The 17,487-nt window shown below is 39.6% G+C and overlaps 1 protein-coding gene across 3 annotated transcripts in view; it reads right to left on the reverse strand.

Annotated features, from left to right (window-relative positions):
- The window catches only part of YTHDC2 (YTH N6-methyladenosine RNA binding protein C2), a 56,915-nt gene that overhangs the window by 24,142 nt on the left and 15,286 nt on the right, over positions 1 to 17,487 (reverse strand). For all 3 annotated transcript variants that reach the window (XM_006258928.4, XM_019484495.2, XM_019484498.2), the window contains 10 exons: positions 13,758 to 13,893; positions 13,178 to 13,304; positions 9,330 to 9,395; positions 5,537 to 5,715; positions 5,234 to 5,330; positions 5,058 to 5,145; positions 4,890 to 4,970; positions 3,808 to 3,890; positions 1,813 to 1,918; positions 334 to 453 (listed from right to left, as the gene is read on the reverse strand). In XM_006258928.4, coding sequence (XP_006258990.1) covers positions 334 to 453; positions 1,813 to 1,918; positions 3,808 to 3,890; positions 4,890 to 4,970; positions 5,058 to 5,145; positions 5,234 to 5,330; positions 5,537 to 5,715; positions 9,330 to 9,395; positions 13,178 to 13,304; positions 13,758 to 13,893 — 1,083 coding nt within the window. The remainder of the gene's footprint in view (positions 1 to 333; positions 454 to 1,812; positions 1,919 to 3,807; positions 3,891 to 4,889; positions 4,971 to 5,057; positions 5,146 to 5,233; positions 5,331 to 5,536; positions 5,716 to 9,329; positions 9,396 to 13,177; positions 13,305 to 13,757; positions 13,894 to 17,487) is intronic.

Consider the following 17,487-nt stretch of genomic DNA (forward strand, 5'->3'; position numbering starts at 1 on the left):
TAATAAAAAATATATATACATTCATATTTATTTATTTATGTTTTCATTTATGTATATATGTAATCTAAAAAAAAAATTAGATAAACAACGGTTTCTTCTGAAGAAGAGATTATCTCATCCCCTAATAATAAGGTATTAGCCTACACATGACAAAGCAGAAGCCTAAAAAAAAAAAATCACTCAACTAAAAGACTTCTGTTAGGTGACTACACAAATGGAGAGTTTAAACTCAACTATGTAGCTGCACAATGGATACACTACCAAGTTAAAGGCCCAGACCATGAAAATAAAAACAACAAAGAAAAATTAATTTAAGTCTATTCATCCACTTACCTTAAGCATTTGAACAGCATTTCTGACAATTAAGCCTGGTGGAGGATCTGGGGCTTTCATCAGAAAATCAGCAATAGGACAGTTAATTGGAGCCAACAGTTTTGTGTGCAAACAAAGCTCCTGGAAATTAAAAAAAAAATTCTGCAATTTCATAACAAGTATAAATCTCAAATATGGTCTAAAAAAGGCAAACACACACATACCAGGAAACATTCAAATCTTAATGAGTGTTTTAATAAACATAAAACAAAGCAAACATAAAAAATACTGTATTTAAACTTCCACAGTTGGGAATTAATATAAACTGTGCCACTTGGTGACATGGTAGAAGCCTATAAGTACATGAGAGGTATGCATCAGGATCTGGGGAAACACCTGTTCACTAGAGCACCTCAGGGGATAACAAGGTCCAACGATCAAACTCCTGCAAGACCGTTTTAGGCTGCACGTAAGGAAAAACTTCTTTACTGTCCAAGCCCCCAAGGCCTGGAACAGACTCCCCCCTAGAGGTGGTGACAGCACCTACTCTGGACACTTTCAAGAAATATCTGGATGCTTATCTTGCTGGGATCCTTTGACCTTGGCTGACTTCCTGCCCCTGGGACATGGGGCTGGACCCAATGATCTTACGAGGTCCCTTCCAGCCCTGATGTCTATGGAATCTATGAAATCTAAGGAGAAGGTGCAAACATAGCAGTATTTCATGTAACACTTAGACTGTTAACAAACGTTACATTACATTTAGTGCATGATCTCACACTCCCTACACACTGACAAGAAAGGACAGTACTCGAACTGGTCTGTGATGCTGAACTTTTCATAAAACCTTTTAAAGGAGCTGCTCCCTCTGATCTTGGGCTCCCCATGTTCCAGGAAGATAAAAGGTCACCAGGGAAACCACACTTATTTCAGTGCTCTTTGAAGATCCTGGGAAGAAGGAACCTAGAATCCAGCTCCCTGATCCCCAGCTTCCCATGCTGACAGACGTACAATAGAATCTGACAAATGTTATCAGATCCCAAAAATTATATATCCTGCCATGAATGTCTGGCAGGATGCACGATTTCTGTGATCTGAAATAAAATTCACCAGATTCCAGAAGCCTTCAGCACCTAGGCTAGCTAAGCAAAATGGGTAATCCTGCTCTCATTTTAGGCATCCTTCAAGTTTGTTTATAATAGATCTAGGTAAAAATAGTAATTAAATGTCATGATTTGCACTTTGACACTAAAAAATTACATTATTCATATAAATACATAGTACTGCCAATGTTTGAACACAGCACAAAGTAAACTATGCAGAAGCCAAGTGAATATCAACAGCAAATTATCATAAATGACAACTTTTGTCTTCACTTTTTTTTTAAATTAAGAAAAGCTAACTTATGTATCACACACTTGCAGAATTCTACACAGACTTTATAAATCAATATGGTGGGTAACAACAGGAAAATATTACTATTTCCAAAGAAATATGCACCTGCAATGGCATTCTTAGAAGTTCTGGAGTCTGGAATTCCAACATATTCTGAAATCGGAGCCTGCTGAAGAGTCGGAAACAGATTCCAGGCCGGCAGCGCCCAGCCCTTAGACATAAAATATTACTTAGAAGGTAACTGAGACTCTTACACAAGATGTGTAAAAATAAGTAAACCTAGACACTAGAGAAGATATGCACTGAAACCTATATAACATTAAGATACATTGGCCATATTTTATAAACATACTGAACTGAAATTTTCAAGTAACCAGTCTAATCTTCCTGAAGTAAAATAATGAAATAACTGAAGTAGAACTGAAGTGACTTCACTGCCACAAAGGGGAAGACGAAAGGCAATAAGGAAGGAGCCTTTAATTTAAAACGCAAATGGATCCGATTTGCATTTATAAGGTCAATTCATACCACACTACTCCTGTGAAAAGGCTTTAAAGCATATGCAGTATGTCACTCAATGGTAGAGTTGGAAGAGACCTTGAGAGTTATCTGGCCCAACTGCCTGTATGAATGCTGGAATACATTCCTAAAATTCTTGCCTGCCATTTTAGCAGGGGTGTAGGTTGTAGCCCTGTTGGTTTAAGGACATAAGCAGACAAGGTTGTCTGCCATTTTAAGGCCTCTTTACATTGCCAGGTTGGTGTGAATTGATGTTTGTGTACCAGTTAGAATTGGACCCAAATATCTTCAGCCAATCAAATCAATAAACCAACCTTAGGAATTTGAAAATAAAATCCATGCATAGTAAGTGGGTAGATTAAGGCAAAAATCTTCATACTCTCAGACCAAAAACAGGAAAGTCATATTATCTCATAGCTTGCCAAAGAATGTCTTGCATGTGAAAGCTTGTCTACCTTTATCCTAACTATCCAGTTGGTCCAATAAACCATACCATCATAAGAAATCCTTGCTTCTCAAATCTTTTAACATTATTTTAAGCTTAAATGTTTCCCCTGTGGCAAAGGTCCAACAGTCAATTATGGATTCATGGTTAAGATATGCCAATTTCTATACCCAACAGTATAAACAAAGGAATAAGGTGCTAAGAACATATCTGGGCACCTTTGACTCTCCAGCCTGAAAGATCAGGTATCTGATTATATCACTAATTAGATCAATTCGGGTCAACCTCTAGCATGAGTCTAGAGTGAGGCTGAAACTCATCCCTCTCAAGCCATAGCCAAGACACCTTAAGCACTATCAAACACACCCCGTTTTTTTCTGTAAGTAGCAACAGTAGATAATTTTAATTGCATGTGGATTAAAGGAACAGGCTGATGTCATAGGATCATAGGGAAGGACCTCATGTGGTCATCTAGTCCGGCCCTTGCTTGAGGCAGGAACATCCCTTACTATATCATCCCACCCAAATGTCTGTATAACCTACACCTGCTCTTGAAATTTTCCAGGGATGGAGACTCCATGATTTCTCTAGGTAGCCTGTTTCAATGCTTGACCACCCTCACAGTCAGAAAATTCCTTCTAATCTCCAACCTAAATTTCCCCTGATGAAACTTGAGGCCATTGCTCCTAGTCCTGTCCCCTACAGCCACAATTCTCCAGTCCATCCAGGTCGCCCAGAAAGGCTATCAAGAATGATCTGGATAGATTGGAGAAACGGTCTGCAATCAATCAGATGAGATTCAACAAGGACAAATGCAAAGTTTTGCACTTGGGATGGAATAATTCCATGCACAAATGCAGAGTGGGGAATGACTGGCTAAGCTGCAGTACTGCAGAGAAGAACCTAAGGGTTACCGCAGACCAAAAGCTAAATAAGTCAACAGTCTGCTCTTGTTGCAAAAGAAGCCAAGAGCGTACTGGCCTATATTAACAGAAGTGTCACTTGCAAATCAAGAGAAGTGATGTTCCACAGAATGAACCATTAGCATCACATTATTACTAAAGAGGCATGCTTTGGTTAATATGTACAACAGCTGATGCTTGCAAAATAAAATGCAACAGAAAATGTGCATTTACCTGCCTTTTCGCTGGAGGGCACTAGCTTTTGAAATCCATACCATTTTTAACATTGTAACACAGTTCAATGCATCAAAGGATTTCTATAATGTTAAGGTAAAATCATTTCATGAAAACAGAATTTGGATTTACCATGGTATATTAGACAAAAATAACATAAATGACACGGATCATTGACCTTAATTTAAGCTAAATTCAACCACAATGATTACAACCATGGCATGCTGGAATCTGGATAGGTTTAAAACTAGAATTAAGTGCATTTAATCTTATATCACTTCCTTAGCAAAATATCTACATCATATAATATTCTGTACATCAGGGTTTTGGGGGGTTTTTTTTATAATGCTTTGCATAGTGAAGAAAATGAATTGCATTTGCTTTATCACATGGACAAGTAAAAATATATTCAGTATTGTACTTGATAAAGCTTTATTCATTCTTTGTGACAACTGTCACTTATTGTCATATCTTCCCAGAATGCCTGCTTGCATGTAAAATAAAATAATACCAGTGTAACAAATTGGGAGAATGTGTATATACAAATTGTGAATTCCAGCTTGATTTTATGACATCAATTCTTATGTCCTCTTCCTTATTATTACACACTGCCTCATATTCCCTGTGCAAAGCAGCCAAGGAGTGTTATCTGAATCTACTGACAGCCAGTGAAGCCAACTATGGACAACACCTCATCTGGATGGAACAAGAAAGCATTAGCTTATATGAAATAAGTGACCCCAGCATTCAGCGTTCTTCTTCTCTCTAGCCCAAGCTTCCTCTGAAAACCCATTCTAACTTGTTCAGGGTCTCAGAAGAAAATACAAACAGCCCTTTGTATATTTAAAAAGCTGTACCAGCCCTTGGCTTATTAGATCTCTTGGTAAGTACCAATGATCTAACCCCAGCTCTACTGGAGTTGTGACAGCCAAATATTTACATTTCGTTTCAATAAAATTTCCACTATTAATAGTTTAGAGACCTTAAACATGTATGGTTAACAAGACATACTAACAAGAAACCTGCTAACGTATGTACCACTTCTCTGTATTAGTGTATAGAGAGTTTGAGCCAAAACATACCTCTTTCATCTTGCCAGAGTCAATAACAAACACAACATCATTGACTGTAATGCTGGTTTCTGCAATGTTAGTTGAAAGAATCTATAACGATAAAATTATTCTGTAATCACTGCACAAGTGAAGACAATCTGAATCAAAGGAAACTTTTAAAAGTTATTTGATACTTGCTATTTTGCGGATGCCTGGGGGTGGAGTTTTCAGCACCTTCTTCTGATCTGATGTTTGCATATTTGAATGCAGCATAAAAACCTGGTACCTGATGACAAAACAGAAGTTATAGTAAAAATCTAAGGTATATGAAGGCAAGAAGAACTGAAATCAACAATACAGAGTAAAGCTTTTACCTGTGAACATTATCAGCAAATCTCTTGTCATCAAACAGAATGCGATCCCTCAAGCTAACTATTTCATCGTAGCCAGGTAGAAAAATTAAAATTGCTCCTTTAAAAAAAATTATATACAGAAGTTATATTTAATCTGAGAAGAACATGCTTAAGTACTGTGTATTTATATCAGATGCAAAGGATTGACATGCAGTACAGCAGTTTATATAGCTACTACTATTCAGAGAAGGCAATGATGATCTGATACATCAGGAACACTATATCTGCAATATACAAATTATAATAAAAGAAATATACAATTACCAGCATCACAACTATGACAGATGTTGTAAAGTAGGTGCATAATCAAGTCCAGATCCACTTTCTCATCATCAAAACTGTGATGGTATGCTTTCAGTAGCTCTCTGTCTTCTGCACTAAGGTCACCATCATTTGCCTGGACCAGAGAACTTTCATCCAGATTTCCAAACTCCAAGGAAGCACTAAAATATCCAATCATATAAAAATAAACTTATTCATCATGAAAAAGGGTGAAGTGAATCCAAGAACACCATGCTTCCTTATACCTGTGAACTCAAACTCAGATAAGAGCTATCACTATTTCTGGGTCTGGTGTCAATATGAAATATTAGCAATGGCATAGATAGTAACATTGCATTTTCACTGCCTGTATTACTCAATATTGGCTTTAGTGATTCAAACTCCAATCCACCAAACATGCAACTCTCATGCTTAATACCACACCTGTGCTTAAGGTGTTTTATTTTACTGTACTTAGAGTCTCATCTGAAAGTACCAACTACATCATCCACTTTAACCTGTTTATAGGAAAATCGTAGAAAGAACATACGTGTATCAAAATTAATTCACATTGCTGCAGTTTTGGAATGGATAATATATTAGTTTACCAGATACTATATGAATGGTGGTAAAATTCTAAAAAACAAATAAATTATCAAGAATTGTTTAAAATTCATATTCCATTTCACTAAAAGGATATGTAATAATAGTTATTTGGTGTTTTGACAATCACTGTTACTGACTAATAGCTTGCTTCCTAATCTTTGTTCATGCTAATTTGTATTATTACAATGAACTGGTATTAATAATTGCACAGAGACTTCCCATTTATGACCAAACTCTTCTTTTCGTCTAAGTGAAACATTTTCACTGAGAAGCAATACATCAGAAAGCAGTTAACGCGAGAATTGATAGTTGTGTCTAAGTATTAATAATACATGGCTAACTATACGTTCTATTTTCTATTTAACTGTTATAATAATCTGTATTATTTAACTACTTCAGGGTTTGAGGATTTTCTGTACCTGAATGCCTAGCCCCTCTTTTAGAATCATAGTATTAATAACATTTTCCCCACAAAATAAATTAAATACAGTTTGATTCTCTGTTTCCCTATACTCCTTTTCCTGCCTCTCTCATTCTGTACTATGTTAAACAAGATAATACCAAATTTTAAAAATTTAGAATGGATCACTCTTCCACCTCGCAAAACTGGGAATCACGTAATGAGACTATGTAGTGGTTGTCTTCAATATGCCAATCTACTCAAAAGTTGTAATTTTAAAAAAACTGAGAGAAATACCCTAGAAAAACTTCCATGGTTTTGTTGTTTTGTTATTCTAAGCAGACAAAAGTCCTGTGGTTATTCTCTCAATGAGTTCTCGGAAGAATGGGAAGTAAACATTTATATACAATATTTTTTTTTAGCCTTAAAATCCTTTTTTTTTTCCCCTTGCATGAAGAAAAGGTTGTGTGTGATAGCTCAGCATTAATCAAAGAAAGAAAACTCCCTGCAGGTAGAATTTTAATAGTCAAAGACTATTAAATACAGAAATTTAAAACTACATTTTAGAAACAGCTCATTCTAGATAAAACAGCATTATCTTAAAACAATCAATAACAATTTAAAATGCATTGTTGCAGGCTATCATGCATTACTTCCTTCTTAGTTTGTATGTAAATTTTGGCACTTATAAAACTGAGGACACTATCTAGTGCCAGGTAGAGTAGAAAATGAAATGCAAGTTTTCCCAAATCCTTCTGCCAACAAATCTCAATGGTAACCTGAAACACACATCCCCATTATGCTCAGCTAATTGAATCAGACATGGGTAATTTTTTAAATAAATCACTTGTAAGGTGTTTAAAGGTAAACCTGTGTTTACTACGGATCAGTTCAGAAAAATCTATTTCCTCCTCGAAAATAACATCCAGTATTTTAGGAATGGAGCAGCTGTATTTTTCGGCATTTTCTGTCACTTTCAATTAAACAAATTTGAAGAATCAAAGAATAAGTCTTAATTGACAATCAGTGGATCAAATTCCAAATGAATTTGATAAGGCCATATACAGTAGCAGTGGGTATGATATAAAAATCAATATTAAAGGAATCCCATTAGAGGTATGCTGCAATAAATAATGGAGCAAGTTTTTATTGATGAAATTCTATGTGGTTTAGTTTTATTGTGAAATTCTATGTGGTTTAGTTTAACTTACTGCTACTTGCACTCTAGCCAAATAAGGTACAGATAGAAACTCGTGAAGGAATATTTCAGTATCCCTCTCTCTTCCCTAAGAGCTCTTTCCGTCTCATTTACAAGCTCTTTAGGAGAAAATATTATCCTCGTCTAAAAAAAAAAAGCCATATCTTCAGCAAACAATGCTTCCAATTGCATGCAATTAAGTTTTAGGGATGCCAAACTTTAGAATATTAAGTTTTACAGAGAGCGTTAATTTTTTTCCTTTCACCTGCTCTCCCCACTCTTAACTCCCTTGAAAGAGCATAATGAAATTGTCATACTAGCTGAAGATGAATGGGAAGTATTTACTTGGGCATGTTTTCTTAAACATTGCAAGAAGTGCCATACTGGGTCAGACCATAGATCCATCTAACCCAGTACCCTGTATAGCACAGTACAGAGAGTGGATGCCAAGAGGAAGTATTTATGCAGGGCCTATCCAGATTGAGCCTGTACCCTGCCCCTCCTTCCTTACAGGTTCCAACTTTCAAAGGGCTAAAAAGTTCTAATTTAGAGGTTGTACCCCTAACCTATCATGTTTAAATATCCAATGCTGAGCTGGTTTCTGTATTAATTTGTCCAAATCCTCTTTTGAAATATCTGGTTAAATGATCAGCCTCTACAAAACCTTGTGGCAACGAGTCCCACAAGTTAATTACAAATTATGTGAAAAAGAACTTCATTTCTCTCTTTTATAGATTAAAATGCTAAAGTTGTAATTCCTTCTATAGCAGTGTCAAAATAATTCTGAGAGAAAGTATATTTCCTGAATGGCCTGAATTGGATCTCTTGAGCTTTTTTTATGCAACTGAACTGCTGGAATAATAGAAATGTTTTACAGGAACTTAAAGATCTCTTAAATGTTTTGAAGAGCAGCACTGGCTCTTTAATGATGGCACTAGATAGCACTTTTTACAAGCATGTACTAAGGTATCTTAATATAGTTACAGGAACCCAGCCTTATATACAGTTTTACAGATCTTGGGCTTAATTTTCAAGCACTGAGGACAGAAGATTACTAGATTTTTCTGTAACACAACCCTCTGCTGAGAGATGAGATGCAAAGATATAATATAGTGTTCTAAAAACATTCTTACCATGCAAGTGGTAAAGAGGCAAAAGGTCAATTTAAAAAAGCAACCTCCCTGCCCCAGAGTAGAAGGGAAGGGACATCAATTGAGATTTTAAACAGTATTAGGAGAACCTGACCAAGTTATCCTGCTGTTTCGGTAGAAAAAGAAAGCATTGAATGGCTTGCAGTTTCAGGGTTCCTTATCAAAGTGCTAGAATCAGTCCTGGCCTCTACAAGGAGTTGACTCATTCACTGATAAAGTAGTGGGTATGATCAAGAACACGGAGAAATGTTTGATTTCAATTATGTTAACTTCCTACTTTTATTTTAGGAAGTCTGTTTTTAAAAAGTGAGAACCCAAAAGTTTTAAGCTAGATTTTTAAAGACAGAAAACCAAAAAGTATACTCATTAAAACTTTACTAAGAAATAACACGGACATTCACCATGTTAAATACCTGTTTTAGCAAAACAGAGATACTTTACCTATAGGATTCCAGAAGGTCAACCACCTCAGTCTGTCCAAAGTGCTTAGCCCAATCCAAAGCCATCCTGAAATAAAGACAGTTTTTTTACTATCTCTCATTTAGAACTACATGCGCCACCATACTTTTGTATGTTCTTAATTACTGATTTAAGTATACCATTTTCCCCTCCATTTCTAGTGTCTCACAGGTTTCATAAATACTGTGTAGCTGTTTCACATTTGCAAGTATATAAACTAGCACAATAATGAATATGTGTACAATGGATGCACCCAGTACATATCATATTTACTCAAATACAAGAGGAGGTTTTTTTCCCTTCCAATCAGCAAGGGAAAAAGCTACACTGTCTAGCATTACACTGCTGCCAAAAACAGCTTGTGCTCAGCAATGCAAACCAATTATGAAGCTGATTAAATACAGCCAACACAGAGCATAACTATAAACACATGGTCCACACTGGGCAAACATGCTCATGGGACACTCCCCCCCACCTTTTTTTTTTTTTTTTTTTTTTAAGCCCTTAGGGAAAAAAAACAAACAAACAGGTGATCCCACCACAGAGAACCAGCCCCAGGCTTGGAGGTACTGCAACACCAAACCAGTACTAGGAGGGCGAGAGCCAGCCCTGATACCCTCCCCCTTGGTGCCAAAAGTGCTTGAACTTAGCCAAAAGACAGAGATGCTGGTGGGAACCCATCATATTTTTTTTATATTTTGGAAAAATTTTCGTGTTCCAGGTCAAATTAGCCAGATCAGTTCCAAATCCATTTAAATTGTTCAAAAACCATATGTGGCCCTGCTACTGGCAAGTATCCTCCACCCCAGACTTTTCAGCTTGGGACTTCAGATACTTCCAAATCCTTTGGCAGGCATCCTACATGCAGGCCCAAGCCCAGAGGCTTGGGGTTCGGATGCCCCCAAGTTTTTCTTGCCCTCAGCCATATGGCCGCAGGAGCAACCCATCCATAAAGGTGGTGTATAGCCAAGATCCTCCCACTGGAAGCTGGCCAGTGGGAAACTATGAGGCTCTCATAGGGTGTCCTGTCCACATCTGGATAGGGGTGCACCCTCCACTACACAGTACCATTTTAAATGCATTTTGGCTTAGACCAGTGCAGTGACTATACCTGATCTTAGCCCACAAAAGGCTGAGAAACTACCACAAAGATAAGTTAATGCAGCCCATCTGAATAAGATACATGGTAGTGCCCACTGAATGCAGTCCCCCTCAACACTGACTCATTTTCAAGGCAGTGAACCACTACATTGATATTTGGACTTCCTCTTCACTCCTGCAGCTGAGTTGCACCTTACTTGCTCATTTCCAGTGATTCCTGTCGTGTTTCTTCATGAGCTTTAAATGTCTGGCAAACATCACCAAACAGGGCCCCAAACAGTTCACCCAGAATCCCTCTGTCAAATCCTCTCTCAGCCTATCACCAATGATTAGCATGCCACCTACATGAGATAGCAGATCAGGCTGTCCTACACCTCACCCACAAATAATTTTTTGCAGATCCCAGAACTCATGACAAGAACACCCTGTTCCAGTTATGAGTGGGAAGCAAATTAGCACACGGTTCTTTTGGGTGGGGAGGGTGGAGGTGGTATCTGGAGAACACACACCTACTGAGCAGTGCTGAGCTGTGGGACCACCATGGCTTGAAACACTTGACTCTCCTGGGGCCCAGCTCAATGAGCTATGTGGTGTATCATAAGCCTTTTCGCTTTGGTACAAAAGTGCTGCTTAAAAGTGAATTTATGGAGTACCTGTGCTAAAACTTGAAGCAGTCTCAAAAGAGGTAAAATGCATCGATTCTGGATGAACTAAGCCTAGGGGTACTATATGCAAATTACTGCAGGTAATTTATTTCAAAGTTAGTGTCTTCAGATTTGCCCCTCACTTCCATGTGCTCAGGGAAAGCGGGGTCTTACAGTCAGGAAGGGTGGTAAGGGGCCTACAGGAGGTAAAAGCTGGGAGGGGAGAAGGGGAGACAAAGGAAAAGACACCTAACCATCCTGCACCAATTTATTTCCACTGCTGTAGCAGTGAAAGAGGGACATATTCAAGGCAAACTGTCAGATTCTATACCTGGAATATTATATCAAATGTATACATTTTCCATATATAGAACCTAGTTATTGGGCGGAGTCATCTTCTATTCAGGTAAATACAGTAATACTTTCCCAAGTAAAAATGTCAGTTTCATGCAGGAGAGTGTACAATTAAGTTGGGTAAAAAAACAACTATTTCACTTTATTTCACTTGAAAAAACTACATAAAATACTGAGTAACACTTAGTACTTTTCCTTCACCATTGTTTATATAGAACGTTTAAGAGTTCCGAAGTGACACACATGTAGCACTCCCTCTGAACTAATACATTCATATGTATAAAGGTTTGCATTTTTAACTTAAAAGTTTTCCCAGAAATTATGTTCATGATGTCCTTATAAAGCTAATGTTATTGGTCCCTGCCCCCTCTCCAACTGACTAAAACAAAACTCTTTTGCAAGTTTTTTTAACATAATCACCATAGCAACAGCCCCCACCACACTCCAATTCTTGCCTCTTTCTTTATTTTACAATGATCTACTATGGATTTTAAGTTAACATTTCTAAACTAGTATAGAATGCATTTAAAGTCACAGAAGTTTGAAAAATTGATATTTTCCATAATAGGTCTATTATTTACAGTGGTTGTAGTACAAGTTAGTTCTGAAAAGAAAAAAAGGCCTTAAGAATAGAAAACACACTCTTCTCAGACACGTTCATGCATCACTCATGAATGGCAAAACATTTAGGGGATGATCTGAAGCTTAGGAATCTTTCCATTGTCTTTATATTTGCTTTAATATCTATTAATCAGTGCCATTGACAAGAAAATGAGATGGTCTTACAATAAATTTGAAAAGCAAAGATTTACATATAAATGTCTTGAAAATTGCATAGTTTTGACAGACATCAGGGCTAGAAGTGACCTTGTGAGATCACTGGGTCCAGCCCCCTGCCCAAGGGGCAGGAAGTCAGCTGGGGTCAGATCACTCCAGCAAGATAAGCATCCAACCATTTCTTAAAGGCATCCCGAGTAGGTTCTTGCAACACTTCTGTGGGGAGTCTATTCCAGCCTCTGGAGACTCAGACAGTAAAGAAGTTTTTCCTTATGTCCAGTCTAAAACGGTCTTGGAGGAGTTTGTGACCACAAGGCCTTGTCTTCCCTTGGGGTGCCCTGGTGAACAGACGTTCCCCTCCAGATCCTGATGCACATCCCTTATATACTTACAGGCTGCTACCAAGTCACCCCTGAGCCTTCGCTTCTCCAGGCTGAAGAGTCCAATGCCTCTCAGCCTCTCATCATAAGGCCAGTTCTCTTGACCTCTAATCATGTACGTGGCTCTCCTCTGAACTCTCTCATGCTTCTCCATGTCCTTTCTAAAGTGTGGAGCCCAGAATTGGATGCATTACTCCAGCTGCGGCCTCACCAAGGCTGAGCAAAGTGGGAGAATGACTTTTTGGGTCTTGTTTGAGATGCATCAATAGATGCAAGCCTAAGTTTTATTTGCTTTGCCAGCTGTGGCATTACATTGGTGGCTCATGTTCATCTTGTGGTCAGTCATGACCCCCAAGTCTCTTCCGGTTGTGGTGCTAGCGAGTGCAGCTTTTGACATTTGAAATGTAGGGAGAAAAGAGAAAGTAAAACAGAAAAGGATTATTGGTTTTAGTTTATTAAGATTACTCACTAATATTAGAACCAAGAATATTTTTTCTTTTAAAAAAAGTAAGTTATCTACTTAAAACATGTAAACAGAAATCTGTATTTTTAAAAAGTCCAATACAATTTTTACCAGCCATTGGATGATTTGCAGTGCACATTTGCTCCCATACTGACTAGCTGCTCTACTTGACTCAAGAAGCCTCTCCCTGAAGCAACCATTAGCGCAGTTGCACTGGTTTCACTGTGCCTATAATCAACTAGTAAGGAAAAAGAAAAAAAAAAAGAAAAACCAATGAGCGTTTGTGCAAAAACATTTGAATAGCATTACTGATTCCTCCAAATGTTCTATTTGAAGCCTCGCAAAATTCTACCAATACAAGAAGAAATTAAATTTTGGATGCAAAGTAAAACATTCATTCCCTCCTCCCTGTCAATCCTCATAAATTTAACACTGTATTATATAAATTGGTTCCACACAAATATGCACACTTCAAGACTGTGATGATAATTAATAAGAACACAATCCATCATTCCTGAAAATCTTAAGTGAAAATTTTCCAACAAGTATTTTTATTTAAAGGTAATATTTAAGAAACTAGTAATGTTAAATCCATAGAATTTCTTTGCTTGTTTCATAATTTTTCTTTTCTAAAAACTATGCAGCAAATTACATCTCAAGAAAAACAAGCTTACTAAAATAAAAGACCTACCACTGACATTTTCAGTTAAAATAAGGTGAAACACCTGAGCAAAGGCATCAACATCTTTATGCAACCATATGTCAGAGAGACAGGAATCCATTTCTTTTATTAACCAAGGTTCAAGACAGTTCACATCTTTTTCAGTCTAAAATTAAAAAAAAAGTAAAGATATTAGATTTGAAAAATAACCTATACAAATCTTTTCTAAGAGCTGTTGTTCCTCTGACAATTTATATTATTTCCACACCTATGCTAAAGATAATTATTATTCCAATAGTGTGACACTCCACAATTCACCATGCTACCTGCCTCTAACACAATTCATCTAAAATACCCTTGTTTAAAAGGAATACTGTCCCAAGGAGTTCCAATTTACCTAGATAGCAATAATGTAAGTAAATAAAAAAGATGGTAATCAAGGGACAGTACAAAATATTAATAGAAAAATTGATTTGTATGCGCATAGATTGGTTAGGACTGCCTTAAAATGTTAACATTTTACAGCTGCTGTCTGCATTATTTCCATTAAGTATATTCTTTCAATAACTTAGGTGAAGTTAACATACTCAATATAACAGACACCAATAGCGTAACTGGGGCAGGAGGAATGAGGCATTCCTTGCCACTGTGATGGCTGCTTGCACTGCTGCTGGATCCAGCACTGCCTCAGGCACAGAGCAGCACTGCTACAACTCTGATGAACAGTAAAGCCCACTTAGCAGGCTTTGAGACATAATTTCCTCCTTCCCCACGCAGGTGAGAACTTGCAAAGCATCCAGGGGTATACAGAGCTGCAGAGAGGCAACAAAAAATCATAAAGGGCTTGGATAGCAAGCCATAAGAGGAGCAGTTGAAGGAAAAAGACTTTCTCTGCTTGTGGAAAAGGTGATTATAGAAGGGACATGACAGCAGTCTTCAAATATCTGAAGGGATATCAGCTTCAAATATGTAAAGAAGGGGGAGATCACCTTTTCATCTTGCTGCAGAGGAAAAGATGTGAACAAATGGCTTGAAGCTACAGCAAAAATAGTGTTAGATTAATGTCAGGAAAAATTTCTTCACTGATAGAACAGTGAGGCAGTGAAACAGACTACCTAAGAAAGTTGTGGACTCTCCATCACTTGGGGTCTTCAAAAAGAAACTGGACAAGCATTGGCCACAGATGATTTAGGATGATAATTTTTAACCAGGGTGTGTACCTTGAGACCCTTTCAAGGGCACTGCAGGAAGTGACACACTGTCTGCACTGTTAGGTGGGCAAATGATTCACACCTTAAGCTTACAGGGGTCCGGATAGTCGTGGGATCAGGGGGGAGAGGCATGCACCCACAGAAGTCCTTAAACACTAATGCTCGTAGTATGGGGAACAAGCAGGAGGAACTTGCCCTCCTGCTTGCTAACACAAACCCGGACATAGTGGGGCTCACTGAAACCTGGTGGGATTCAACCCATGACTGGGCTACAGACTGTTCAGACAGGATAGAACAGGGAGGAAATGAGGGGGGTGTGGCGCTCTACGTCAAAGAGCAATACATGTCCTCAACAAACAGCATAGGGTCAGAGGAGGGGCAGACTGAAGTGCTCTAGGTTAAAATACAAGGGGGTCAGAGGGAAAGGGACTTAACAGTGGGTGACTACTATACTATCGACCACCCAACCAGGGGGAACAGCTGGACCAGGAATTCTAAGGTTAACTTGCAGAGGCAGTTAGGTCAAGGGACGTGGTCATCATGGGTGACCTAAACTACCCGGACATCTGCTAGGAGGAGCAGTCAGCCAGGTCTGACCGCTCACGTAGGTTCCTAGCCAAGATACAAGACCTCCACCTAACACAGGAGGTGCACAGTCCCACCAGGGGAAATGCCTTGCTGGACCTGGTCCTGGCCACAGGCAACGACCTCATGAGGGGACTGCAGGTTCTCACCCACCTGGGCAATAGCAATCATCGCCTACTGGAATTCACCATCCAGCGCAGAGTGTTAAAGGCCTGCAGCAAGGCAGAAGCCCTTGACTTCAGGAGGGCTGATTTCAATGAGTTAAAGAGATTAGTTGGGGAGACACTAAGGTCCCAGAGGGTAGGGGAGTTGTGAGTCCAAGATGAGTGGTCGTTCCTTAAGGAGACAATCCTCCGAGCCCAAAGGGTGACAGTCCCAACACGAGTCAAAGTGGGCAAGAGTGCACAAAAGCCCCCATGGCTCACCAAAGGCATTCAGGAACGTCTGAAAGCTAAAAAGGAGACATACCCCCGATGGAAGTACGGGCCATCACCAAGGAGAATTATACCTCCATTGCTCGAGACCGTAGGGGTGCTGTCAGGAAGGCTAAGGCGGAGACAGAACTAGGACTAGCAACCAGGATCAAAGATTACAAGAAGTCCTTTTTTAAATGCATAGGGAGTAAAAAGAAAGCATTGGGTAACGTAGGGCCCCTGCAGGACACGCTTGGCAATCTGGTGGTTGCACCAGACAATAAAGCTGACCTCTTTAACAAATTCTTTGCCTCCATTTTTCTTAACGGGGACCGGGACATCCCCACACTGGGATTCCAGATGGACTCAGGAGAGGCACAATCAGGCCTAGGGTCAAAGAGGACCTAGTTAGGGAACTTCTGGTGGGGCTGGACATGTTCAAATCAGCAGGTCCAGATTTCCACCCCAGGGTGCTGAGGGAATTGGCAGAGATCATTGCGGGACCCCTGGCATGGCTTTATGAGCACTCATAGTGCTCTGGCGAGGTGTCAGAGGACTGGAAAAGGGCCAATGTGGTCCCCATTTTCAAAAAGGGAAGGAAGAAAGGAGGACTCGAGAAACTATAGGCCCATTAGTCTTACCTCAGTCCTGGCGAAGCGCTTTGAGAAAATTATCCAGGAGCACATCTGCAAGGGACCAGCAGGGGAGATTATGCTTAGGGGCAACCAACATGGGTTCATTAGGGGCCAGTCCTGTCAGACCAACTTGGTTGCCTCCTACAACCAGGTCACAAAATCCTCAGACGCAGGTGTTAGTGGATGTAGTCTTTCTGGACTTTAGGAAGGCCTTCGACACTGTCTCTCACCCCATTTTCATTAAAAAATTAGGCGACTGTGGCGTCAATGCCTACACAGTCAGATGGGTCGCAAATTGGCTGGAGGGCTGCACCCAGAGAGTGGTGGTGGACGGGTCTTTTTCGACCTGGAGGGATGTGGGCAGTGGGGTCCCCCAGGGATCGGTCCACAGGCCTGCACTGTTTAACATCTTCATCAGCGACTTGGATGAGAGGGTGAAAAGCACCTTGTTCAAATTCACAGATGACACTAAGATGTGGGGAGAGGTGGGCACGACAGAAGGGAGAGACAGGCTACAACTAGATCTGGAGGCAGGTTACAGGGGTGTGCAGATGAGAGTATGATGGCATTCAATACTGACAAGTGCAAGGTACTGCACCTAGGGAGAAAGAACCAGCAGCATACCTACAGGCTGGGGAACTCCGTTCTTGTCAGCACAGAGGCAGAAACGGATCTTGGAGTCATTACTGATTCCAAGATGAACATGGGCCGCCAATGTGAAGACACGGTCAGTAAGGCTAACCGCACCTTGTCATGCATCCACAGATGCAACACGAGCTGGTTCAAGGAGGTGATCCTCCCCCTCTACGCGACATTGGCCAGGCCACAGTTGGAGTACTTCATCCAGTTCTGGGCATCGCACTTCAGGAGGGATGTGGACACCATTAAGAGGTTCCAAAGGAGGGCCACTCGCATG

The sequence above is a fragment of the Alligator mississippiensis genome, chromosome 3, assembly GCF_030867095.1.
Source record: "Alligator mississippiensis isolate rAllMis1 chromosome 3, rAllMis1, whole genome shotgun sequence".
Taxonomy (NCBI): domain Eukaryota; kingdom Metazoa; phylum Chordata; order Crocodylia; family Alligatoridae; genus Alligator; species Alligator mississippiensis.